The 26,122-nt window shown below is 43.7% G+C and overlaps 1 protein-coding gene across 1 annotated transcript in view; it reads right to left on the reverse strand.

The window, feature by feature from the left end:
* Positions 1-487: 487 nt before the first annotated feature.
* pnpla4 (patatin-like phospholipase domain containing 4) overlaps positions 488-26,122 on the reverse strand; it is a 46,168-nt gene continuing 20,533 nt past the window's right edge. The window contains exons 5-6 of the mRNA XM_069892076.1: positions 5,703-5,855; positions 488-623 (exon numbers count right to left, since the gene is read on the reverse strand). Coding sequence (XP_069748177.1) covers positions 492-623; positions 5,703-5,855 — 285 coding nt within the window. The 3' untranslated portion in view covers positions 488-491. The remainder of the gene's footprint in view (positions 624-5,702; positions 5,856-26,122) is intronic.

Consider the following 26,122-nt stretch of genomic DNA (forward strand, 5'->3'; position numbering starts at 1 on the left):
CACACGCACACCGGGCTCCCTAGGGGAGGATTTGGAGTTGGGGCTCGGGCGTGGGGAGCTCCAGTGATTGGAGAGCCCGTCAACTCTTCAGTGAGTGTTCCACTGGGCCTGAAAGCCTCCCCAGGGATCTGCGGCAGTGGTGAGGAAGTGTCGGGGATTGGCAGAAGTGGTTAGGAGGTCTCGGTGATTGGCTGCGGCCAGGATTTTTTTGGTGAAAATTAAACATTATTTTAATGCTTAAAAAGCCTTTCCTTGTTGCTTGTTGTTGTTTAAACATTGATACCACTGATTTGCTGTTGCTACTGGGCTGTTTTTAAAAAAATGACGTCTAAAATGAAAAAGTGTTAAATACCAGGCCTGTTATTGACAGTGTCTCCATTACAACAGCCATTTGATAAAATTAAGAGTTTCACTTCAGGTCTCAAATCTATTTTTCCTTGATTTGCGTCAAAGTCTACACACATCAAAACAAAAAGACTAGTTAAAATGAATTACTGAAAATAATTTTTATTCTGTAGAAACATCATGGCATCATCAAACCCCTTGTGATACAGAGACTCCATCCTCCCTTGACTGGGTGGGAACAATGCGTGATTGACCCGGACAAAATTTGCGATAGAAAACTGGAGAGCAAATGCAGGGGATTGTGGCAGGAAAGAAAAAAGCAAAGGAATTATTATGAGAAAACATATTGTTGTAATGCCCTTTAATTTATACAGTAAAATCCTTGGTATTCAGAGTTCAATTACCCAAGCAACTGGGAAATAAATAAAAATAAGAATACATAAAAATTGAAATAAATGTTTAAAACTTTCAAAGTAAATATTTCCTGAACAACACACAACCCCTTGGTGAAGATGGGAGCAAACATTCAGCTGGTGGATCGCCTCGGTCGTGCCCACCTGCCCGCAGCAGCTGTTTAAAAAAAGTTGTGTTTGAATAAAATGACGGCACCCAGGGTCAAGAGCCGGATGGTGCCGCTCGCTGATGGGCCAACTCCCCCAAAGCGTTCATCTTGGGTACCTATCCCTGCCTAGTAAGAGTCCTGTCAACCATTGTGACCTTGGTGATCATGCCTCAGCACCTCTTGGTTCAAGAACAGTTCTTGGCCCCCCACAGTGGTCAGTCTCTTGAACCTGAATAGGCAGGGTGTCAAAGGGGATGGGGAGAAGGCAGGGGAATGGATCGGCTCATGATGGAATACTCTCGATGGGTCAAATGGTCTACTTCTGCTCCTATAGCTTATGGTCTTTATTTGTATTAAGTACATTGGTAATACTTGTTCTGTAAACTTGGGGTAGGGAGAGTTCATTGTGATGGTGGTTCAGTGAATGCCACGCTGTTACAATGGGGGTTCAAATTTAAATTCACATTTTATGTTACAGGAATTACCTGATTAAATTGAACTTTACATAATTAAGGACTACTAATTTTTTTTCCAAATTACTTTACATTTTACGCTGTCTTTTGTTTTTGAAACTGTTTATTCTTAATGGACATTAGACAATAGGTGGAGGAGCAGGCCATTCGGCCCTTTGAGCCAGCACCGTCATTCACTGCGATTATGGCTGATCATCCACAATCAGTAACCCATTCCTGCCTTCTCCCCATATCCCTTGATTCTGCTATCTTCAAGAGCTCTATCTAACTCTTAGAGCAGGTGCATTAGTTAGGCATTGTAAGAGTGTGTCTCAGGCAACTGGAAAATTCACATATCCGGCACCGCAATCCCCATTGATGCCAGATGCTGAGGATTTTACTGTATCCCAATAAGACAAGGAATCTTCTCTGATGCACGGGAAAGACAGCCAATATATTGAAGGGCCCATCACATTGTCCTTACTCCCGTCGGGGAGAAAGATTGGGAGTGTGAAAGCACGTACCAATAGACTTAAAGACAGTGCTCTCATGCATCCCTTACATGGAGCTCATCGATTTTTCTTTCATTGTAACCCAATATGTTGTAAACTGTGCTCTTTACATGACTGTAGGAATGTTAGAGAAGAACCCTTCTCGCTCCACTAGATATAATGTGATAAATAATCGTAAATTGTAATTCACATTCTGCAAGGATGGGTTAACACCCACAAAATGGGAAATTTAAAAATGAGGGAAGGATAATTCTCATAAGTTATCTCTCTGTTGTCTATAGCATGTGCTATACGTAGATTAAAAAATTGTTTATAAAACAGAATTTTATAGCACCGTACAGGCCCTTTGGACCACAATGTTGTGAAGACCTCTATATACCAAACAAAAACTAACCATCCCCAAATCATAACCCTTTATTTTCCTTTCATCCAAGTGCCCCTTAAATGCCCTTTTGTACCAGTCTCCACCGCCACCCCTGGCAAGGCATTCCAGGCACCCAAAAATCTGTGTAAAAAAACTTACCCCTGACGTCGCCCCTAACCTTTCCTCCCCTTCACTTTGTATGGATGTCCTCTGGGTTGTTTTTTTTTTAAACTCCGCCCTAGGGAAAAGGTGCTGACTGTCTACCTTATCTATGCCTCTCATAATCTTGTTGACCTCTATTAAGTCACTTCTCGTCCTTCTTCACTCCAAAGTGATTGCTTTCCAATCCAGGCAATATTCTGGTAAATCTCCTCTGCACACTCCCCAAGCTGCAACGAGGTGACTAGAACTGAACACAATTATCCAAGTATGGCCTCACCAGTATTTTAAGGAGCTGCATCATAACCTCACAAGGTAGAGGGTTTTTGGCATCTAGGCCTTCAAAAATTGAGTATAGGAGTTGGGATGTTATGGTGAGGTTGCATAAGATATTGGTGAGGCAAAATTTGGAGGATTGTGTACAGTTCTAGTCGCCAAACGACAGGAAGGATATCAGTAAGATTGAAAGAGTGCAGAGAAGATTTACGAGGATGTTGCTGGGTCTTCAGGAGTTGAGTTAAAGGAAAACATTAAACATTAGGATTTTATTCCTTGGAGCATAGAAGAATGAGGGGAGATATGATAGAGGTTTGCAAAATTATGAGGGGTATGGACAGAGTAAATGCGAGTTGGCTCTTTTCATTTAGATTAGGAGAGATAAATATGAGAGGACGTGTTTTTTGGGTGAAAGGGAAAAGGTTTAGGGGAAACATTAGGGGAAACTTCTTCACACAGGGTGGTGAGAATGTGGAACGAGCTGCCATGTGGTGTGGTAAATGCGGCTCACTCTTAAGTTTTAAGAATAAATTGGATAGAATCATGGATGGGAGAGGTCAGGAGGGTTATGGACTGGGTGCAGGTCAATGAGGTTTGCGTAAAAATATTTTGGCACAGACTAGAAGGGTCGAATGGCCTGTTTTTTTGTGCTGTAGTGATCTGTGGTTCCACGAGTCTTGAACTCAATCTCTCAACTAACTGCGTGCAGTTCTGGTTTCCTTACTTGAGGAAGGATGTACTGACTTTGGAGGCGGTGCAGAGGAGGTTCACCAGGTTGAGCCCAGGGATGAAGGATTAGCCTATGAGGAGAGATTGTGTCATCTGGGACTCTACTCACTGGAATCTAGAATGAGAGGGGATCTTACAGAAATATAACACTATGAAAGGCATAGATAAGATTGAGTAAATTTAAGATGGATATGAGGTGGAACTGCTTTTCCCAGAGGCTGGTAAATCTGTAGAATTTGCCGCCTATTGAAGGAGTGGAGTCGACTCAGTAAATACATTTAAGACCAGGTTGGATAGATTTTTACATAGTGGTATGGGGAAAAGGCAGGTAGGTGGAGATGAGCCCATCATCTTATTGAATGGTGGAGCCGGCTCGACAGGCTGGATGCCGACTCCTGCTCCCATTTCTTATGTTACCCTATCAACTGAGAGGCAGCCTTGAGATATCTCTGAACTTAGTAGAGATGTCAGCAGCAGGAATGAGTGACAAGAAGATGAAGTGATGAAGCCAACAGGTTCTCCTTATCGTAACTGCTACCATGAGGAATTTGGGTCTTGTGTCCACAAGCTACCTCTGCCTCTAGATGCACTGTATGCTTATTTACCTAATTTTTTTTTAAATAAATAGCATGGAGGAAAAGCCAAAAGCTCAATTTGACAGCAATTTGAAAAATGGAGAATGAGAAATGCAATCGGCTTATTCTTAGCTGGACAGTGGGTGCCTGAAGAGAATGCTGCCACCAAAGTGAAAAGGATTAGGCATCAGATGTTGGGCTCCAAATCAGGTCTTGTCAGGATCAGAAACAGAATTTATTGTCAGGAACATTTCACAAAATTTGTTTTCTTTAAACATATGGGCCCTTTCGGCCCAAGAGCCCGTGCCGCCAAAATACACCCAATTGACCTACAATGCCCAGTACGTTTTGAAGGGTAGGGAAACTGGAGCACCCAGAGGAAACCCACGTAGAACGTACAAACTCCTTACTGACAGTACAGGATTCGATCCCCGGTCACTGGCGCTGTAATAGTGTTGCGCTAACTGCTACACTAACCATGCCGTCCTTAGAAATTACATTTAAATGAATAAATAACTAGAATACTTCAAAAGAAGAGAAAAGGTGAGGTAGTGTCTGTGGTTCATTGCCAATTTAGAAATTTGATGGCAGAGGGGAAAAAGCGGTTTTTCTCCTGTTGGGTGTTCATCTTCTGTCTCCTGTACCTCCCTCCTGATGGCCTGGGTGGTGGGGGTTCTTGAGGATAGAGGCTTTCTTGAGACACCGCCTCTTGTAGATGTCCTCGATGGAGTGAAGATTGGTGCCCGTGATGACGCAGGCCGAGTTAACAACCCTCTGGAGTTTTTTTCTTGTCCTGAACATCGGCACCTCTGTATCAGACAGTGATGTAACCAGTAAGAATGCTCTCCACGGTACCCTTGTAGAAATCTTCAAGAGTCTTTGGTGACATACCAAATCTCCTCAAACTCCTCAAGAAGTATAGCAACTGGCGAGCATTCTTCATGATTGCGTCGACATGGAGCCCCCAGGATATTTTCCACCTATCATAACTATTTTCCTCCTTCAGGTATTGGTACAACAAGATCCAACGGATGTATCCCTGACCTTCAATCAGAGAAGAGAATTGGATTTAAACCTGCCTCAATTCCTGGAACCTACAATGAACGTGAAGAATATGATGAAGCACAAAGTTTCAACTTTCTGGGGACATCTGACCATGGGATGCAGGGTTAGTGGAATGCTATTACAGTTCCAGTGACCCAGGTTTGAATCTGGCCACCATCTGTAAGGAGTTTGTTCGGTCTCTCCATGTCCATGTCGGTTTCCATTGGGTGATCTGGTTTCCTTCCACATTCTAAAGACTTTGGGGTTAGTAGGTGATTTGGTTGCATGGGTGTATTTGAATGCTGTGAGCTCATGGGCCTGTGACTGTGCTGTATCTCTAAATGACATAAAGATATGTTCTGAGGCCAGTCCTGAATCTGGGGTAAAGCAGAAAATAAGATCATCCACAGCACAGTCTGAGAACGCTTCAATCAAAAATTAAACCAGAGGCCAGCTCAGAATCTAGAATACCATTGGCACCATTAAAGTTGTGTTGGTTACAAATGACCATGTATTAGAAAAAAACTCATATGCATCTCAATGGCACAAAAAACGGATACGGAAAATACTTTCCATGAAGAATCTAAGCAGCAGAAGATTATCCTATGGACGCTGCAAGACCTGCCGAGTTCCTCCAACATTTTAGCATTTTTTACCAGCAGATACAGTTTGAAGAGTACTCACAATGAAATCTTGCTTTGCAACTGTGATGTACCAATTGTTCTGGTCATCATCTTGAGGGCAGATGTCCAATTTTCCACTGAAAGGGGACACAGTAATGGTTCTTCCACTGGATAAGATCGGAAGCCGGTTGGTCAATCCCCCATCTATCCAAGACTTAAGCATGTTTAAAAATTAAAACCTTTAAAACATTTAAGAACAAGTCAAGACTGACCAAAAATCAAAAAGCTCTAGATGGTGGAAATACAAAATCAGCAAATGTGAGACATGATCTGCAGAGAGAGATATGTGTGGGGATGACGGCCTTTCTTCAGATTGTCCGTTTTGATAGCCAAACCAATGCAGAACTAAAAGGATATGTATAGTTGGTGACAAAATCATTACAATATCTCACATCTGCTTAGAATTGATATTCTAAGATGTTAGATATTAAAATGGTTTTGTAACCATTTCAAATAATGGAGATCTGTCCATTTTATTTACAAAAGTAGCAACTAGGTTAATGAGTTTATAGGTAGTTGACTCTCAGAATGAACTTCACATGAATAAAGACTTGTATTTCATAACCTTTATTTCATTTTGATAATTTTTCAACATACAGTATGAGGCCATTTGGCCCATCTGAATCCTGGTCAGGTTTGTCAATGAGCACGACAATCTCTTAGGCACAGAAAGTCCTGGACATGGTATGGTGTCTGCTGGTTGCATGGAGGAGTTGGGCTGAATGGCCTGTTTCCAGGCTGCACGATTTTATGATTCAGACCAATCCCGTTCCAGCAGACGTGCAGGAGATTACAGGCAACCATTGCTGGAATCTGAAGCTAAACCATTTGCTGGAGGAACTCAGCGAATCAGGCAGCATCAGTAGATGAAAAAGAATGGCAAAGAATGTAATTGAGACCGATTGCACAAGTATGTCTCGACGAAATAGCATTCTCTGGTCCTCGGTGCAAATCGCGCAGACGCACAACCAGACATAACATACATACAAACAATGCATATGCAGGACAAGTATTCATCTATACAAATAAATAAATATTGTTTCATAAACATGAGATCTCAGATGGTCAGAATTAGCAGTTTCCTTAGGACTTTATTCCTTGGAATGAAGAAGAAGAATAAGGGGATATTTGACAGAGGTTAACAAAATTATGAGGGTATAGACAGAGTCTCGTCGACTCTTTCCACAGAGATTAGGAGAGATAAATATGAAAGGATATGGCTTTAGGGTGAAAGGGGGAAACATTAAGGGGAACTTCTTCACTCAGAGAGTGGTGGGAGTGTGGAATGAGCTGCCATCTGATGTGGTGGGTACGGACTCGATTTTGAGATTTAAGAATAAATTGGATAGATACATGGATGGGAGAGGTCTGGAGGGTTATGGAATGGGAGCAGGTTATTGGGACTAGCAGAACAATGGTCGGCACAGACTAGACAGGCTGAATGGTCTGTTTTCTGTGCTGTAGCATTCTATGGTTCTAATTTCCCGTGGGAAGAAGCTGCTCCTCAGCCTGGTGGTACTGGTGCTGATACTCCTGCATCTTTTTCCCAATGGGAGCAGCCGACAGATGATGTGTACGGGGTGCAAGGGGTCCTTAAATGATTTTGCACGCTCTCTTCAGACAACGATCTGGCTGGATAGCGCAACTCTGTAGCAGCGCTTGCAATCTGGACCGGTGGTTGTAGGTCATTTGGGTGTTATTAGCTAGCACGGGGCCATAGGCTGAATGGTCTGTTACTGTGCTGTGTGTCTAAATTTAAAATAAAAAATGATTCTGCTAGATCACATTGACGGAAGGAAGGGAGACTCCAGCGATCCTCTCTGCCACTCTTATGGTCCTGTGGATTAACCTCCGATCCATTTCTCTGCAGCAACCATTCAAGCTGGTGTTTCTCCTACTAGCTTCTCTTCTACATTTATCCAGTGGTTCCCAATGCCGTCCATTCTCCCACTGATGTTTCTTGACCTGCTGGGTTCTACCAGCAGATTGCGTTTAGCGTTCCCTTTCCCCCAAATGTTCCCCTGTGATTTGTGCTCTCTCTCTCTTATGCACACTGCCTTCCCCATTTCCTCCCACCTGCACATGGGGCAATCTACATTTGCCAATTAACTGAATAGACAGAACATCCTTCGGATGTGGGAAGAAGCTGGAGCACCTGGGAGAAACCCACACGAACAGCACCCCAAAGCCAGAAGCAAACTCTGTTCACTGCAATTGTGCTCTTTCTGCAATGCCCCGAGACCTGTTGAACTACATTACATGAAAATAATTTCACTGGACGCAGTAACATAGGAAATTCAGCAAGCGCTTTTTTGCGAGATAACTAATTAACCATGATACCATCAATCTACCAATTTCTGCCATGGGAATATCTCCTTTAACAATCCACCTTGTTATGGTAGGAGTAATGCAAAAGACTACAGACACTGTGACTGAAGTACAAGCACGTCGGTGGAGAAACTCAGCAGGTCAGAAAGTGTACTTTATGTCCCAATTATAAAGATACATAGTCAATGTTTCGGGCTTGAGCCCTTCATCAAGGTTATGCACCTGAGCAAAATGGTGGAGGGAGTGGGTTCAAACGCCTGCCTGCATTGATCTTTATCTTTGCTATATATAAAGTATGCTGTTTGACTGTTGAGTTTCCACACCATTGAGTTTTTACACCTTGTTATAGTCACAGGGGATTAATAAACTCTGTGGTCTTCTTTGAAATTAGAGTGAGAGAATAAAACACCATAGATGCAGGCTCTTCAGTCCACCTCACTCGTGTGTGTGTGTGCACGTACAAATCACATTTGCCTGCCCTTACTTCCATATCTCTCTTACGTCAAGCCCTTGTAAAGATGCCTCTTAAATGGTGTACCTGATCTTGCCTCATCCACCATCTCTGGCAGATTTAAACAAAGAAATGTTACAACCTCTCTGCAATACAGAGAGAAAAAAAAAATCAATAAAGTGCACTAGAGCCTTTAAATGAGTCCCTGACTTTGTTGTTGAGGAGTCTGATGGTGGAGGGGGAGCAGCTTTTCCTAAACCTGGTGGGGCGAGTCGTGGAACTGATACCTCTTTCCTGATGGTAGCAGTGAGGAGAGAGCGTCTGCTGGGTGCTGTGGATCCTTGATGATTGCTGCTGCTCTCCCACGGCAGTGTTCCCTGTAGATGTTCTCGATAGTGGGGAGGGTTTTACCTGTGATGTCCTGGGCTGTGTTCACTACTTTTTGAAGGGCTTTACGCTCAGGGGTATTGGTGTCCCCATACGAGGCTGTGACGCAGCCAGTCAGCACACCACCCACCACACATCTGTAGAAATTTGCCAGGGTTTCCGACGCAAACTCCTGAGGAAATAGAGGCGCTGACCTACTTTCTTCATGATGTCATTTATGTGTTGGGTCCAGGAAAGATCCTCCAAGATAGTGATTCCCAAGAACTTAAAAATAGATTCTCTGCATTTGACAACAGGACTTCTCAGATCACCATTCAACTTCCTCCCTCTCTTCTACCCCATAGATTTAGACAGCCTTAACATGGGGTAGAGACACTGGCTATCTACCCTGCTTACGCCTCCCATTACTTTTATATAAACCTGTCTTCTAACCCCTTTCACTCCAGGGTAAACAGACCCAATCTCTCCTGACAAGCCTTCCAATGCAGCCAACATCCTTGTGAATCTTTTCTGTGCCCTCTCTGAGGACCTGTGGGAGAATCTGTGCCTTGGGGGAACAAACTCTGCACTCCCCCAGAAGAGTCAGCCTGAATTTTCTGCTCCAGTCTCCGGACCAAGAGTGAGAACTACACGCTTGTGACTTTGAGGTGGAAGAGCTGCCAGTGAGCCACGCAGCACGTAATCAGAATGAGAGTTCAGGCAAGAGTTAGAAAAACTGGGTGGAATAATGCATCGAGATAGCCTTACTTCAGGGATCACTTGATGTGCCTTTAGAAATATCAGAGCTTCTCCAAAGGTGGCTTTAGGCCTCGCTGATAAACTTGCTCTGTGACTGTGAAAACCCTTCTAAAGTTGATTTGCACTTGAATTGTCAAGCATTCACAAAAACCTTAAATTGAGTTATTACAATCATTTGTTGGGCCACAAGACATTTTAGAACCTAGAACACAGTACAGGTCCTGAGGCCCTCAATGTTGTGCTGACCTATATATCTGTACCAAAAACAACTAAACCCTTCCTGCCTCATAACCCTCTATTTTTCTTTTGTCCATGTGCCTGTCAAGGAGTCCCTTAAATGCCCCTAATGTTCCAGCCTCCAGCACCAACCCTGGCAAGGAATTCCAGACACCCACAACTCTCTGTGTTAAATTAACCATTCCCCCGAGTTATCCCCTACCTTCCTTGTTGTACAGATATCCTCTCGTGTGTGCTACTCCTGCACTGGGAAAAAGGCGCTGGCTCTCTACCTTATCTAGGCCTCTCATAATCTTGTAGACCTCTTTTAAGTCACCTCTCATCTTTCTTCACTCCGAAGAGAGAAGTCCTAGCTCTGCCAACCTTGCCTCATAACTTCCAATCCGAGCAACCTCTTGATAGCTTCCACATCCTTCCTTTACTGCATTACTTCCATGCTCTACTATTTTATTTTTTTTAATATACCATTGTTGAAAGATGGTTTATAATATCAATGTTTGCACTGTGACGCCGCCGCAAAACACCAAATTTCATAACCTGTTCAAGACAATAAATTCTGATTCTACAATGGGGTGACTGGAACTGAACACAAGTGTGGTCCAACCAGAGATTTGTAGAGTTGCAACATGACCTCACGACTCTTGAACTCAATCCCCTGACTAGTGAAGCCCAGCATCCCATAGGCCTTATCTGTCCTATCAACCTGCGCAGCGATCTTGAGAGATGTATGGATTTTGGCCCCAAGGTCCCTCTGTTTCTTCACACTGTTAAGTATCCGACCATTAACCCTGTACTCAGCCTTCCGGTTTGACCTTCCAGAAATGCATCACCTAAAAAGTAGAATCAGTTAACACTGATTTGTGGATTTGACAGGAAGAATTAACTATAATTCCTGACACTGGACTGGAATTTTTCATTCTCACATGAATCAGGTCACTCATTCTGTCCTTTTCTCTCTCCCATGGCCCTCTCACACACTCCATCTGGCCTGCTCCCACCGAGTTCCTATCCCTTCCCTCACACTGTTCCCATCTGGCCATCATTCCACCCCTATCTGGTTCCCTCTATTATTAGATTCTATAATCAACAGATTCAAGCTATACCTCAAATGGGTATTGCTATCTCCAACCTTCCCTCGACCAGCAACATGGAACGTTACAGTGCAGTGCAGGCCTTTAGCCCGCCATGTTGTACCAGCCTATGTAAACCTACTCAATAATTAAACCAATCCCTACTTCACACCCATAACCCTAATTTTCTTCCATCCATGTGCCTGTCTAAGAATCTTTTGAATGTCCCTATTGCACAAGTCTCCACTAGCACCCCTGGCAATACATTTCAAGCACCACCATTCTCTGTGTTAAAAAAAAACTTGCCCCTGACCTCTCCCCTAAACATTTCTCCACTTACCGGACGTCCTTCAGTGTTTTCCCCAGGTGTTGGCTGCCCACTGTATCTAGAGCCCCTTTCACACTTGCATGTGATCCCAGGAATCAAATCAGCCTTTAAAGTGGCAAGTGTAAAAGCAAAATCAGCTCAACGCTGGCATCAGATGACATCACCTCTGTGGTGAATGTCCGCCAAGCTGCCCGTCTCCACCCCCCTCTGGCGAGCCTTGCTATACTACCATTGGCTGTGCATTATCTCTACAGTTAAGGACACTCCCCTTGGATATAACTGTATATGCCTCTATTGTCTTTCATTATTGTACCATGAGTTTCTTTTAATAAAAGCCATGATTATTGTTTGACCACATCGTCTTTGTCTACTTCATCAACTGGCACTTCAATTTTATTCACAGAAACTCATCGTACAATAATGAAAGACAATAGATGCCAATTCAGTTATATCCTTAATAGTAGATAATGCACAGCCAACGTTAGTACAGCAAGGCTCGCCAGAGGGGAGACAGGCAGCTTGGCAGACATTCACCACAATCTCACGTCGGGGATTGACGGCCTCGACCCCAAGTACAATCCCCAGCGTCCGCGGACACCGGCGTTGCAATCAGGCAAGTGTGAAATGAAGTAATTGCATTGTGAGATTGAAATGACCACCCAAGTTTTTGCGTGTGCAGGAAGAAAAGATTAAAATTAAGGTATAAACTCTGCCATGGGTAGTCACAGTGGGGGGGAAAGAGAAGAAAATATAGCAATAAACAGCAATAGCGAACAATTTATAAAGATCGAGGGGAAAGCAATGGCAGACCTTACTTCCAATAATTCCATGCAGCAGAGAAACCCCTCCATGAATGCTCAATGTATGCAGCCGGGCACACAGCTCTTTCCCTGCCGCATGGAATTCTCGGAGAGCAGGTCCACCATCGCCTTATCCCACGGCATTTACAAATAGTATGCAATAGTGCGACCAATTTTCCCACACTATGTAAATTTTACGCTATGGTGCTACAAACTTTTCCACGCTGTATAAATAGTATGCGATAGTACAACCAACTTTCCCACACTGTTTAAATTATACATGATAGTTCCACCAATTTTCCCATACTGTTTAAAAATTGTCCACTATTGCTATTTATTGCTCGCACTTTCCTACAGCCCCTTATAAAGGTTTACAGAGGTCACCACAACAAGAGGGGCCGAAGAGCTCATACTGCACATGATTCGACACCGTGAGCAGGAAAGGGCTTTGGCAAATACTAGAGCGCATCGGATGTCCCCCAAAGTTCCTCAACATGATTATCCAACTGCACGAAAACCAACAAGGTCGGGTCAGATACAGCAATGAGTTCTCTGAACCCTTCTCCATTAACAATGGCGTGAAGCAAGGCTGTGTTCTCGCACCAACCCTCTTTTCAATCTTCTTCAGCATGATGCTGAACCAAGCCATGAAAGACCCCAACAATGAAGACGCTGTTTACATCCGGTACCGCACAGATGGCAGTCTCTTCAATCTGAGGCGCCTGCAAGCTCACACCAAGACACAAGAAAAACTTGTCCGTGAACTACTCTTTGCAGACGATGCCGCTTTAGTTGCCCATTCAGAGCCAGCTCTTCAGCGCTTGACGTCCTGCTTTGCGGAAACTGCCAAAATGTTTGGCCTGGAAGTCAGCCTGAAGAAAACTGAGGTCCTCCATCAGCCAGCTCCCCACCATGACTACCAGCCCCCCAACATCTCCATCGGGCACACAAAACTCAAAACGGTCAACCAGTTTACCTATCTCGGCTGCACCATTTCATCAGATGCAAGGATCGACAATGAGATAGACAACAGACTCGCCAAGGCAAATAGCGCCTTTGGAAGACTACACAAAAGAGTCTGGAAAAACAACCAACTGAAAAACCTCACAAAGATAAGCGTATACAGAGCCGTTGTCATACCCACACTCCTGTTCGGCTCCGAATCATGGGTCCTCTACCGGCATCACCTACGGCTCCTAGAACGCTTCCACCAACGTTGTCTCCGCTCCATCCTCAACATCCATTGGAGCGCTTTCATCCCTAATGTCGAAGTACTCGAGATGGCAGAGGTCGACAGCATCGAGTCCACACTGCTGAAGATCCAGCTGCGCTGGATGGGTCACGTCTCCAGAATGGAGGACCATCGCCTTCCCAAGATCGTGTTATATGGCGAGCTCTCCACTGGCCACCGTGACAGAGGTGCACCAAAGAAAAGGTACAAGGACTGCCTAAAGAAATCTCTTGGTGCCTGCCACATTGACCACCGCCAGTGGGCTGATATCGCCTCAAACCGTGCATCTTGGCGCCTCACAGTTTGGCGGGCAGCAACCTCCTTTGAAGAAGACCGCAGAGCCCACCTCACTGACAAAAGGCAAAGGAGGAAAAACCCAACACCCAACCCCAACCAACCAATTTTCCCCTGCAGCCGCTGCAACCGTGTCTGCCTGTCCCGCATCGGACTTGTCAGCCACAAACGAGCCTGCAGCTGACGTGGACTTTTACCCCCTCCATAAATCTTCGTCCGCGAAGCCAAGCCAAAGAAAAAATTTTGTTCAAATATAAGATCATAATACATCGATCAGGATTTAGGACAGGTCCACCATCACTTGATGTGTCATGATGTCACCAACAGAAGGTAGAACAGACCTAACCCCGGGCATGGTTCCTTGCAAGTGCAAAGGCATTCGGTGACCCAGTTAGAAGTGGTCAAGTGTGAAAAGCCAAACCCCCCATTCCTATCCCAGGACAGTGGGATTTAGTGAGATGAAAATGTGAAATGTGATTATGTCTCTCATAATCTTGTAGCTCTCCGTTAAGTCACCTCTCATCTTTCTTTGCTCCAAAAAAAGCCCTAGCTCTGTTAACCTTGTCTCATAAGACATGTTCTCCAATCCAGATAATCTCCTCTGCACCCTTCCAAAGCTTTCACATCCTTTCTGTAATGCCCAGCAAACTGTATGCAGCTGGATCCAGCTCTTGCCCCCCCCTACCCCCGCCCCCCCCCCGTCCTCACCTCTTTATCCTGGCAATCTTCACTCTACCCTATCAGTCCTGATGCAGGGTTGCAACTCCAAACATTGACAGTCTGTTTCCCTCAAAGTTGCTGCCTGATCTACTGAGTTCCTCCAGCAACTTGTTTTATTAATGCTGTTGATGTACAATGAAAGAACTTTCATTTATGTACAGGTAGTCCTTGACTTCCGGCCTGGGCGAGTTGCGTCTACCCACACATACGACTGAAATTTTAAAAAGATTTTATTAAAACTACTGTACAAGTACATATAGTGTACTAAAAGTACTGTATGTAGAAGTCCCCACTCCCCGCGGCAGCCCGAAGTCCCCACTCCCTGCAGCAGCTCTAAAGTTAAAAAATCTTTAAAAAATTTATTTATGGTTTTGTTTAATCGTGCACGGTGGGCAAACTCGACTTATGACCAATCTAAGTTATGACCAATTTGTCAGTCCCTATTACAGTCGTAAGTTGGGGACCATCTGTACTGTTGGAATGTCTGAGAAGCTTTACAACCAAATACAGTAAAACCCCTGCCTGGTATCTGGAATTCAAACAACCAGCAGCCTCAAGCAACTTGCAAAAAGAAAAAAATCAAGGAAAATAAATTGTAAAAATTAAAATAAATAAGAATAAAATAACAGGTAAAAAATGTCAGTTTAAAATTGTAAAAAGTAAATGTTCTCTGAAGCAATACATAAACCTTTGGGGAGCAAATACTCAGTCAGCGGAGGGCCTTCCTTGGTTGTGCTTTGCTTGTAGCAGCTGTTTGAATAAATTTGTGTGAAGCAGCAATGGTGTCGCCCAGAATAAAGAGCTTGTTGATGCCGCTCGCTGTTGGGGTGACTCTGTTAAAGTTACCCTTATTCCTTGCTTGGTAAGAGTTGCCTCTTAGTCAAAGTCTTTACGTGTAAACTTGGGGGAGGGGTTAATTATGTATAATGTCATTGTTCGTCTTTTGGGCGGCTCTGTGGAGGGGGAGGAACCTGCAGATGCAGCGACAGTTAAATGTGACTGAAAATAAAGTAAAATGCTTTAAGGTTTATATATTTATGCAAGTGAATTTTGTTCAGTGTAAGTACAGTATAATTTTTTTTGTCTTTTAAACTGTTTATTCTTAATGCAAGTGTATTAGTTAGACATTGAAAGAGTAGGTCTCAAGCAACCAGAAAATACACTTAACCGGCGTCTACCAATTCCCATATGTGCCAGATACCAGGGATTTTATTGCAGTAATGTTTGTAATCACAGTTTCTTCATTAAGAATCAGACTGGTGCAAAATGTTTAAACAGAGGATATGTTTAATTTTGTTTTATCATTTTTAAATTTAGAGTTAAGCATGATAACAGGCCCTTCTAGCTCACGCGCAGGTGCAGCCCAAATACACCAATTAACCTCAACCCCCATAGTTTTTGAAGGGTGGGAGGAAACCGGAGGTGGGAGGTCATGGGGAGAATGTACAGACTCCTTACAGACAGCGCCGGATTCGAACTTGGGTCCCTGCTGCCGTAGTAGCGTTGTGCTAAACTCTACACTAACCCTGCCGCCCCTAATGAACTGTACCTTCCCCTGATCTGAACAACTTTTTGCTCTACAGTGTGCTCTCTATTTCACCCTTGTAAGGAAGCTGATTTTTCAGGAAGACAGACAATAGTTGGGCATCCAAAGAAGGAAACATTGGGAGGAGGGTAATGGTATGTTTAGATTTGAAGGAGGGAAGGCAGTGTAATATTTCCAAAAGATAGTTAGTGGTTCGAGAATGGAGGTTACTAAAGATGCAGAGTTCTCCTGGCTATCCACACTGGGAGCAGAGGGGGTGCCAGAAATAGAACCAAATTCAGAGAAGTTATTAGACCAATAATCTAGATGTACAAAGATCAGTAAGCCACAGGAACAGGCCCTTTAGCCCACGTCTTTGCTGACCATAACACCTAATTCCATCTGCCAGCATGCAATCCATATCCCTCCATCATTTGTCTGTTCACGTGTCTAAATGCCTCTTCAGCACATATCAGTTTCCACTCACCCCATCCATCCCCATAAGACCACAAAGCATGGGAGTGGAACTGGGCTGTTTGACCCATCAAGTCTGTCCTGACATTCCATCATGGAATACTATCCTCCAAAATGGTGGCATTGCCACCGGTACGGACTCAGGAGAGCAGAGGTTCTGCGCATATCTATCGTTTGGCTGTATGTGCGTTTGCACAGATTTGCATCATGGACTGGAGAACGCTGTTTTGTCAGGCTGCACTGGTACGACTGAATGATAAATAAGCTTGAACAAAGTAAGAAACAAAAGTGTCTTTAACAGTGACCGAGAAACTATTCATCCAGTTTCTGAACATCATAACTAGAGCTTCTGCATTAACCCAGAGATGCAGCACTGTCATCAACTCTCGTGACCCACTGACCCATTTAAATGATGAGACAGTAGCCCTTTGCAACCCATAAATTAATTTTTTATAAAGGAATATTTGGTCACATAAGACTTAAGTAAGGTGGTGATGGAAAGAAGCCAAGACTGGAGGGAGGAAGAACTGATGGGTTTCCTGAGAATGGATGAGGCTTACCACGGCTTGATGTGTGTGAGAAGGCACCTTGATGGGTTTTCTTTTCAATGTGATATATAGGCAAAGAGGTGATTAAGGAAAGTGTTCTTAAAATCCTTCTAGCAGAAAGAAAGAGTGACTTTCACCACCTCAGCGCTTACCAGATTGCTTCACATTTTATTTCTCTGCCCAGAACCACAAGAAGTTGTGATCGTGGCTCAGGGCATTGCACAAAGCATCTTCCCCCTTCATTGATTCTGCTGACACAGGCACTCAGCCCACACATTAAAAGGCACGTTCCCACTCTGCTCACACTCTTTTCTTCTTCCCTCAATCAGGTAGAAGGTACTCGAGGTTGGAGACACGAATCTCCAGATTCAAGGACAGTTACTTTCCTGCTGTTATCAGACTCTTAAATTGGGAAAAGATATCCTTCCACTGTTTAACTCTACCCCTTGCATTTTGTCTTGATAGCACTATATCCTGCACTCCATGCCTTATTATAACATTCCACTTTTGTAATATCATTGCACTAATAAAGCAGTTTGTGTGACACTATACAGCACCAGCGACCTGGGTTCAAATCTGGAACCGTCTGTCAGGAGTTTGCATGTTCTTCCCTGTATCTGCGTGAGTGTTCAGTGGGCGCTCCGGTTTCCTCCTTCCCTGCGTAACTTACTGGGGCTAAGGATTAATTCGTGTATTTAGGTGGCACGGGCTCGGAAGGGTCTGTTACTGCGCTGTATGTCTTTTTAAAAAATTTAAATTACCTACTGCAAATTAGTACGGGTTGACTTGCCTGGAGAGAATGCAAAACAAAGCTTTTCACTGTATCTTGATACACGTGAAAATAAACAACACACTCATTCATATATGTTTAAGTTTAGATGCTGCTGCTCACGGGAAGCCCATCAACCCATACATAGCAGGCCCCATAAGCAACAATAGGCACTTATCCAGATATTAGTTGGAGTTAAGTATTGACCTGGACATTTCAAAGAGGTCCCCGCAGGCTAGGTCTGTGAAGAAGACAGCGTTGTTTCATGTTGTAACCGAAAAAAGAAACAGAAACTGGGTTGACATGAAGGCCAAAACTGCAGATGCTAGAATCTGGAGGTAAAATCACTTTTCTGGAGGAACACAGCAGGTTGAGCAGCATCATTGGTTCGGGGACGCCAATACCCCGGAGGGTAAGGCCCTGCAAAAGGTAGTGGACACAGCCAGGACATCACAAGTAAAACCCTCCCTGGCATCGAGAACGTCTACGGGGAATGCTGCCGTCAAAGAGCAGCAGTGATCCTCTAGGTTCCACATGCACTGTTCTTGCTGCTGCCATCAGGTGTCACAAGGCTTGCCCCACCAGGTTCAGGAAGAGCTGCTACCCCTCCACCATCAGACTCCTCAGCGACAGACTCAATCAGGGACTCATTTAAGGACTCTCACTTTTGCACTTTATTGATTTTTTTCTCTCTGTGTTGCACTGTCAGTTTGTTTACATTTCTTTATTGGTTTACATGTGTACATATCTTCTTAGCACAGTTTTTTTTTTACACGACCAATAAGTGGTAATTTTCCCTTACCCACAGGAAAAAGAATCTCAGGGTTGTAGATGAGATCATGTATGTACTCTGACAATAAATCTGATCTGAATCAGTGGGAGAAAAATGAACTGTTGACATTTTGGGTGGAAACCCTTCTTCAGAACTTGCTAAAGACATTCGGAGGGCCAGATGGGATCTGTGCCTGGAGAGAAACAATGCAATGCTTCAGGTCGGTGAGCCATGAGCAGAGAGGTAGGAGTGCAAAGGAAGCTTCGAGAAGAATGGCAAAACAAAGGTGGTGGTGCCACTGGATGTGAGAAAGTGGTGAAGATGTGTTCATTACACCTACCTGTCTGGAGTAAATGAGACAAATTGAATTGTGTTGTTGTCACATGAAGAAATTGTTTTGAGCTGTCTAGGCAAGTCAACCTTTATACAGCAAAGCCGTTTTGTTCAGTGGTTCTCAACCATTTTTTTCCCCGACTCACATACCACCTGAAGTAATCTCTTACTAACATAAGTGCTCTGGGGTGAGTAAGGGATTACTTAAGGTGATGTGTGAGAAGGAAAAGGTTGACAACCAGTGGGTTAGTGCAAGAATAAAAATAATTCAAAGAGTTCAGGCTTCAGTGTAAAAGAGAAAAGTAGAGTTAAACGGTGCTTATTATACTAATGGGAGGGCCATTCCGGAGACTGATAACAGCAGAAAAGAAACTGCCCTTGAACCTGGTGGTGCAGACTTTCAAACTCGTGTCTCTTGTATGGGTTAGGAGAGAGCATGATTGGGGTGGGATGGGTCCTTTAAAAGGCTGGCCACCTTCACAAGGTGAAGGCAGAGTCAATAAAAGAAAAAGCAAAGATCGGAAAAAAATTCACGCCAGGACACAGAATACAGAACACAGCAGCTCTGGGACACCTAAAATAAAAGAGAATGCTGGAAATCTCCAACAGGTCAGCCAGCATCGATGGAAAGAGTAGAGTTCATTTTACAGGTTAATAAATTGTCAACAGACAATGAAAATGCATCCAAAATTGTTAAATGCCTGAATTGGGGGCATCTGTCTGAATGTTTTATGTTTGAGATTCTTCAGTACAGCTTCAACCTCTGAAGTTTATGTGCTAACCATTGATACACAACTTGTGTCATCAGTGTTGTAGCTTTGTTACATATTCCAGTGCAGAAAGCAGGCCGTTTGACCTTCCAGTCTGCGCCAAACTATTCTTTTGCCTACTCCCACTGACCTGCACCTGGGCCATAATCCCTCCATACTCTTCCCATCCAGGTATCTGTCCATTTTTTTCAAAGATATTAAAATCAAGCCTGAGGCAGACTTAGAGGATGATAGCGCGTTGATCGGAACAATCAAAAAACAATGCAGTTTCAGAAGGCTACAGAAAGGCCCCAGCGCTCTCCTTCAATCATGAACGTTTTTCACTGCAAAATACTTGGTTTCACATTGATTAATCATCTTTACATCTTAAACCAAAATAACGGTTTGCTATCTACATCAGAAGACTAAAACTCTTTCACACATTATCACATTCTTTATCGGAAAGGAAGCTACTTTCTCAAAATGTGTATGCAGTTGAAGATTTTTAAAGCTGATAACACACCCAGCAAGTCTAACTAAAACTTACTGAGCGTGGTTGTCAAAATATCCTACAGCAAGCATTAAGCAAGACTGTATTTAAGTCTTTGTTGTACGGCATGGTGTTAATTAGCTGGGACCTACATTTATCTCATTTTCCATTCCCTAATATTTTCTTACTGCACTAACTTTCATTCAGATTGCCTCAAGCAGCAGTTTATGTCTGAAGAGAAAAGGCTGAAGATGATGGGTCCTTGAGCAAAGAGCTGTTGGAGGGACTCAGTGGGTCAGACTGCATCTGTGGGTGTAAAAGGTCACCGTTTCAGGTAGGGGCATTTTATTGAGACGTGGGGGGGGGGGGGGGAAGAGAACACATCTTAATTAATATGAGCCCTTTGTCAAGGTATGGGGGACTTCTTCGGGTTAGGTGCCCCTCGAAGAGTCTTCGCAGTGGAGCAGCTGAATGGAATGAAACAAGAAAGTCTGCAGATGCTGTGATTGCTGGGCACTACACAAAGGTGCTGGAGAAACTCAGCGTCATGTGCAAGTTGAGGGTAACCAGTGTTTCGAGACTGAGCTCTTCAACAACCCTGATAAAGGGCTCAGGCCCAAAACGTAGGCTATCCTTTGCTTCCTATGGACACTGCGTAACCTGCTGAGTTTCTCCAGCGCGTTTGTGCGTGGCACTACCATCACCGCAACCGCAGACTTTCCTGCTTAACAACAACATTAAAGATCTGGTGTCTGGGTGACCAGTTTAGTTCTATATTGAAAGCAAACTGGAAGATTTGAAAAACTGTTTCTTCCCCCTCCACAGAGCCACCTAAAGACTAACAATAACATTCTAGATAATTAACCCCCCCCCCTCTTCTAAAGCCTCTGATTGGGGCAACTCTTACTAAGCTGGGATAAGGAGTCAGCCCAACGGCGAGCGGCACCAACCAGCTTTTCACCCTGGGCAATGCAATTTTAATCAAGCTTTATTCAAACAGTTGCTATGAGCAAAGCACGATCCAGGCATTCCCCTGGCTGAATCTTTGCTCCCATCTTCACCAAGGGTTTATGTGTTACATCACAGAAAATTTACTTTCAAAATTTTTAACTTACATATTTTTTACCTATAATTTTATTCCTTGTTTTAATTATTTATTTCTCTCTCCCTTTTTTTTGCTGGTTACTTGAGGCTGTCGGTTGCTTGTTTCTGGACACCTGGGGTTTAACTGTATTTAAAGTGGCCTGTGAGCGGAAGAAGGTTGGGAAGCACTGCATTAAGGGACTGACTGCACCCTTCCTCTGCCTGATAGCAGACATGGACCTGTTGGGGTCAGAGTGCGTCTTTGCACTCGGGAGCAAGGTGATCGTAAAGCCAAAACGTCATAAGCGCTTTAAATTTGCACGAGGCATTATAAATGTTGTGTTCAATTATGAGTGGCCCATTTCAGGGCCACTGATTTAAACAAAGACGGATACCAATGATGGGAAGTTCTTGATGAACCTCAACATTTTTTTTGAGGAAATAATGCAAGAGAAAGAGAAAGAGCCATCTTATTCAAATGGAAAGTCTCTAGACCTCCAACAGTATTTCAATGGTTCTCTCATATTATGTCCTGTTTTAGAAAAAAAATTAGATGTCACGTATTTGATTCATCGGTGAAATTTGAAGATACTTGGCTTATTTGCATTTGATTATAAATGTTTTTAACGTGATTAGATGTACTCACTCTTCCAGATGAGATATTGTCTTATCTTTGTTTTTTGATTCACGGTCTGAATCAAAAACTACAAATATAGATGTGACCCTCAGGATAAGCTGCTCAGATTTTATTTGGTTAGTTTCCTTTTTTTTCCAATAGAGAAGGTTAGACGGGGTTTTATATATAATATTTTGATGTATTTTCTGCTTTCGTCCAGTCCAGTGGTGGGGGCGGGGGCGGAGGCTGAGTTTATACTGTTTGAATATATATTTTCAGTTTTGTTACCTTTACGTCATTGTACTGTATTTATAATAAAAACCAATAAAAAAAGATTGAAAAAGGGAAAGACTGGAAATTGTACTCTGACGGGCACAACTAGGTGCTGTGGCAGTGCCAAGGGGGAACACCATCCATCTATGAATGAAAAGATCTGCAAAAGGTAATGCCAGCACATAACAGGCAAATCTCTGCCCACCACTGAGCGTGGAACGCTGACGTCGGACAGCAGCAGCAATCTTCAAGGATCCACACCACTCAGTGCATCTCTGTATATTTTTACCTACATCTGTATTTGCACAGTCAGTTTGTTTACAGTTCCTCCTTTCTTTGAGAACAGTTTACTGTTACTGGCAATAGAAATTCTGCCTGTTCCTCAGGAAACAAAAAGAATCTCAGGGCTCTATGCAATGTCGTGTGCGGACTCTGACAATCAATGTGAACTTTTTTTGAGTGCAGGCACTGGACTTCAAGCTGCAAGCTAGTTAGATCCAAAAGGTTGTCGGCTCCTCTGCATTCCTCTGATGGTGCTATCGAGGCTGTTCCTTCAGCATCCAGAACCAGACTCTCCTTTCCAACTTCCTCCTTGTTAAAACTGAAGTCATTCAGTTCCTGCTCAAAACATTTCACGCCAGGCTCAATATCAATTTTATTTCTGCCAACTCTCCAGTGAAACACCCAAGGCTACAATTTATATTAATTGAACAATTTAAATGCACGTTATTGCTGCTGTGCAGAGGGCCTGGAAGAGTTTCCTCTATCTCTTATGCAATAAGAGGCATTTCAGCCCATCAAATCTATGGCAATCCTATTCCCAGATTAATTTCTCTGTAACCTGGTGCTTCTTTCCATGAGAAAGCAATACACGATGTTGAATGCAAAGACAGAATTCTCCACAAAAATGCATACCTACCTTCTCAGCTATTGCCACTGTGTCACCATCTGCTAAATCCCATTTTGTGACAAAATAAATTGCCTGCACTGGCACGGTAGACTTGACACAGGTCCCATCATAAAAAGCACATTTAACAAACAAAATATTGAATCATACTCCGCTCTGTTGACTGTCTACACTTCCCGCTGGCTCGGAAAGCAGCCAACGTGTTAAAAGATCTATCCTATTCCAGCCACACCCTCTTCCCGACAGAAAGGTGATTCACGAGTTTGATATCAAACACAAAATGTCCTGAACGAACATCACACTCGTAAAATAATGTGGGCTTTGCTCTGTTCTAACAGACCTCAGGGCTGTGTGCTCAGCCCGCTCCTGTCCATGCTATTGGCCCACGAATACATCACCAGATCCAGCTCCAACAGTGTCATCAAGTTTGCAGGTGATACAACAGTAGCTGATCTCGTCAGCAACGATGAGTCGCGCTACAGGTGGAAAATCTCACGATTTGGTGCCTGAATAACAACGTTATTGAGACAAAGGAGATGATCATGGACTTCAGGAGGACCTGGAATGATCACCCTCCACTACACATCGATAACTCTGTAATGGAGAGAGTAGAGAGCATCAAGTTCCTAGGAGTCCACTTAACTAGTGACCTATTGCAGATACACAACATCTCCTCACTTGTCAGGAAGGTGCAACAGCGACTGCACTTCCTGTGAAGACTGAAGGAGACAAGGCTACCAGCCACCATCATGTCAATCTTCTACAGGAGTCCTATTGAGAGTGTCCTGGCGGGCTGCATCAGAATGTGGAATGGTTGATGCAGAGAAATGGATCAGAAGTCAACCCACAGGACCATAAGACCCCATGATGTGATCTACTGGGATTGTTGTCTGAAGAGGGCGTGCACAATCATTGAAGACCCCTTCCACAGCGCATCTTTCAGCTACTCCCATCGGGGAAGAGATCCAGGCGGATCGGAGCCAGCACCACCAGGCTGAGAAACAGCTTCTTCCCACGGGCAGGGAGAATGGTGAATGATCAAAGGAATTGCTCACACTGACCATCCGAGACTCTCATATTCATCAAACGATATTTATATTTTTATTTTGTATAGATGAAATTCTTGTCCTGCCTATGTATTGCTTGTCTGTGTGTGTGTTATGTCTGGTTGTGTGTCTGCGTGTTTTGCACTGAGGACCGGAGAACACTGTTTCGTCGGGTTGTACTTGTGGAATCAGGTGACAATAAACTTGACTTGATCATGTAACTGCATTGTGTTCATTGATGTAACAAGCGTGGATTGATTAGCTGGACTGCCTGCAAAACAACCGTTCTCACTGTACCTCCGTGCATGTAACAAAAAGCAAACTTCTTATTTGCATTGCGATCTGCATGACATATTATCCTTTCACTTGGAAAAAGTTCACTAATTTTTAGTTCAGAGATACAGCCCTTCTGGCCCATGAGCCCAAGCCACTCAATTTTGAATACAGATTGATGAGGGTTACAGCAGGCTTTTTCATTGAGTTTGGGTAAAACAAGAACTAGAGGACATGGGTCAAGGATGAAAGGTGGAAAGTTAAGGGGAACTTCTTGAGCCAGAGAGTGTAGAACAAACTGTCTGCAGAAGTGGTGAATGTTAGCTCAATGTTGACATTAAGAAAAATTTGGACAGGTACATAGATGGGAGGGGTACGGGGGATATAGTACAGGCCTATGGGACTAGGCAAGGATAGTTTGACGCAGACTAAGTGTGCAGGCCTTTTTTCTGTGTTTTAGTGTTCTCTGGTTCTACACCCATGTGACCTATTAATAATTAACATTCCTTCTTTGGAATGTGGGAGGAAATTGGAGCACCCGGACAAAATTGTCACAGACCCCCGCCCCCCCCCCCCCCCCCAACGTACAAACCCCCTAACGACAGCGCTGGATTCAACTCTGCATCGATGGAGTTATAATAGCTTCATGCTAACCGCCATGCTAGTTGTATGATTTCAATGGTATTCTTTATTTGATTTGAATACATATTGTTCTCTTGTCATGAGCACTTGCACTGTTCAAATAGTCAGTGTCTTACAGCCCAAAGAGCCCTCCAGCTTTAGTCCCACTTGTCCATATTAGGCCCAAACCCTCCAATCCCCTCCCATTCATGGAGTTTTCCAAGTATTTCATAAAGTGAAATAATGGGTGTCAACATCCCCAAGAATCTTTCCTGGAGCCTCCAGGTTGATGCAATCACAAAGAAGGCTCACCTACGGCTATACTTTGTGGGGTATCTGAGGAGTTTCAGTATGTCACCAAAGGCTCTTGTAAACTTCTACAGGTGCACCATGGAGAGCATTCTAGCTGGTTGCATCACTGCCTGCTATGGAGGCACCAACTCTCAGGTCAAGAATAAACACCAGAGGGTTGTTAACTCGGCCTACGACATCACAGGCACCAGACTTCACTCCAGTGAAGACATCTACATGAGGTGGTGTCTTAAAAAGCAGCCTCTATCCTTAAAGACACCCACCATCCAGGCCATCCCCTCTTCACTCTGCTACCATTGGGGAAAAAGGTACCGGTGCCTAAAGACAGGCACTCAGTAGCACAAGGACAGCTTCTGCCCCGCTGCCATCAGATTCTTGAATGATCAATGAACCAAAGACACTGCCTTATATTTCATGAACTATTATTATTTTATTTTTTATAGTAGTGTTGTAAGATGGTTATAATATGTATAATATGTTTGGACTGTGATGCTTCCACAAAACACAGAATTTCTTGACTTGTTCATGACAATAAATTCTGATTCTAATTCTGAAGAAAGCTAACGTACCTGCCTACAGCATGTTGACAGCTTGTTCCACGTGCCCACCACTCTCTGAGCGAAGAACTGATCTCTCCCCACGTCCCTTCTAAATCAGATCCCCCTCACCTTATACTTATGCCCTCTTGTCTTAGATTCTCTAGGAAAGAGACTGTCATCATTCACTTTATCTATGCCCAACATGATTTGATCGACCTCAAAAAGGCTGCTATCAAACTGCAACGCGGCGAGGAAAACAGGACTAGTTTTTCATCTCAACTCAACTTCCCTCATCCTGGCACAAGTTTGCCCACCTCTTCTGTAACCTTTTCAACTTTATAATATCCTTCCTGCAGCGAGGTGACCAAAACAAAGTTTGTCAGGTCATGTAGCAACATCACAAATCTCTGGTGAGATCACATTTAGAGTATTGTGTTCAGTTCTGGTCACCTCGTTATAGGAAGGATGCAGAAGCTATTGAGAGGGTGCAGAGGAGAGTTACCAGGA

Source organism: Narcine bancroftii, chromosome 7 (genome assembly GCF_036971445.1).
Source record: "Narcine bancroftii isolate sNarBan1 chromosome 7, sNarBan1.hap1, whole genome shotgun sequence".
Classification (NCBI taxonomy): domain Eukaryota; kingdom Metazoa; phylum Chordata; class Chondrichthyes; order Torpediniformes; family Narcinidae; genus Narcine; species Narcine bancroftii.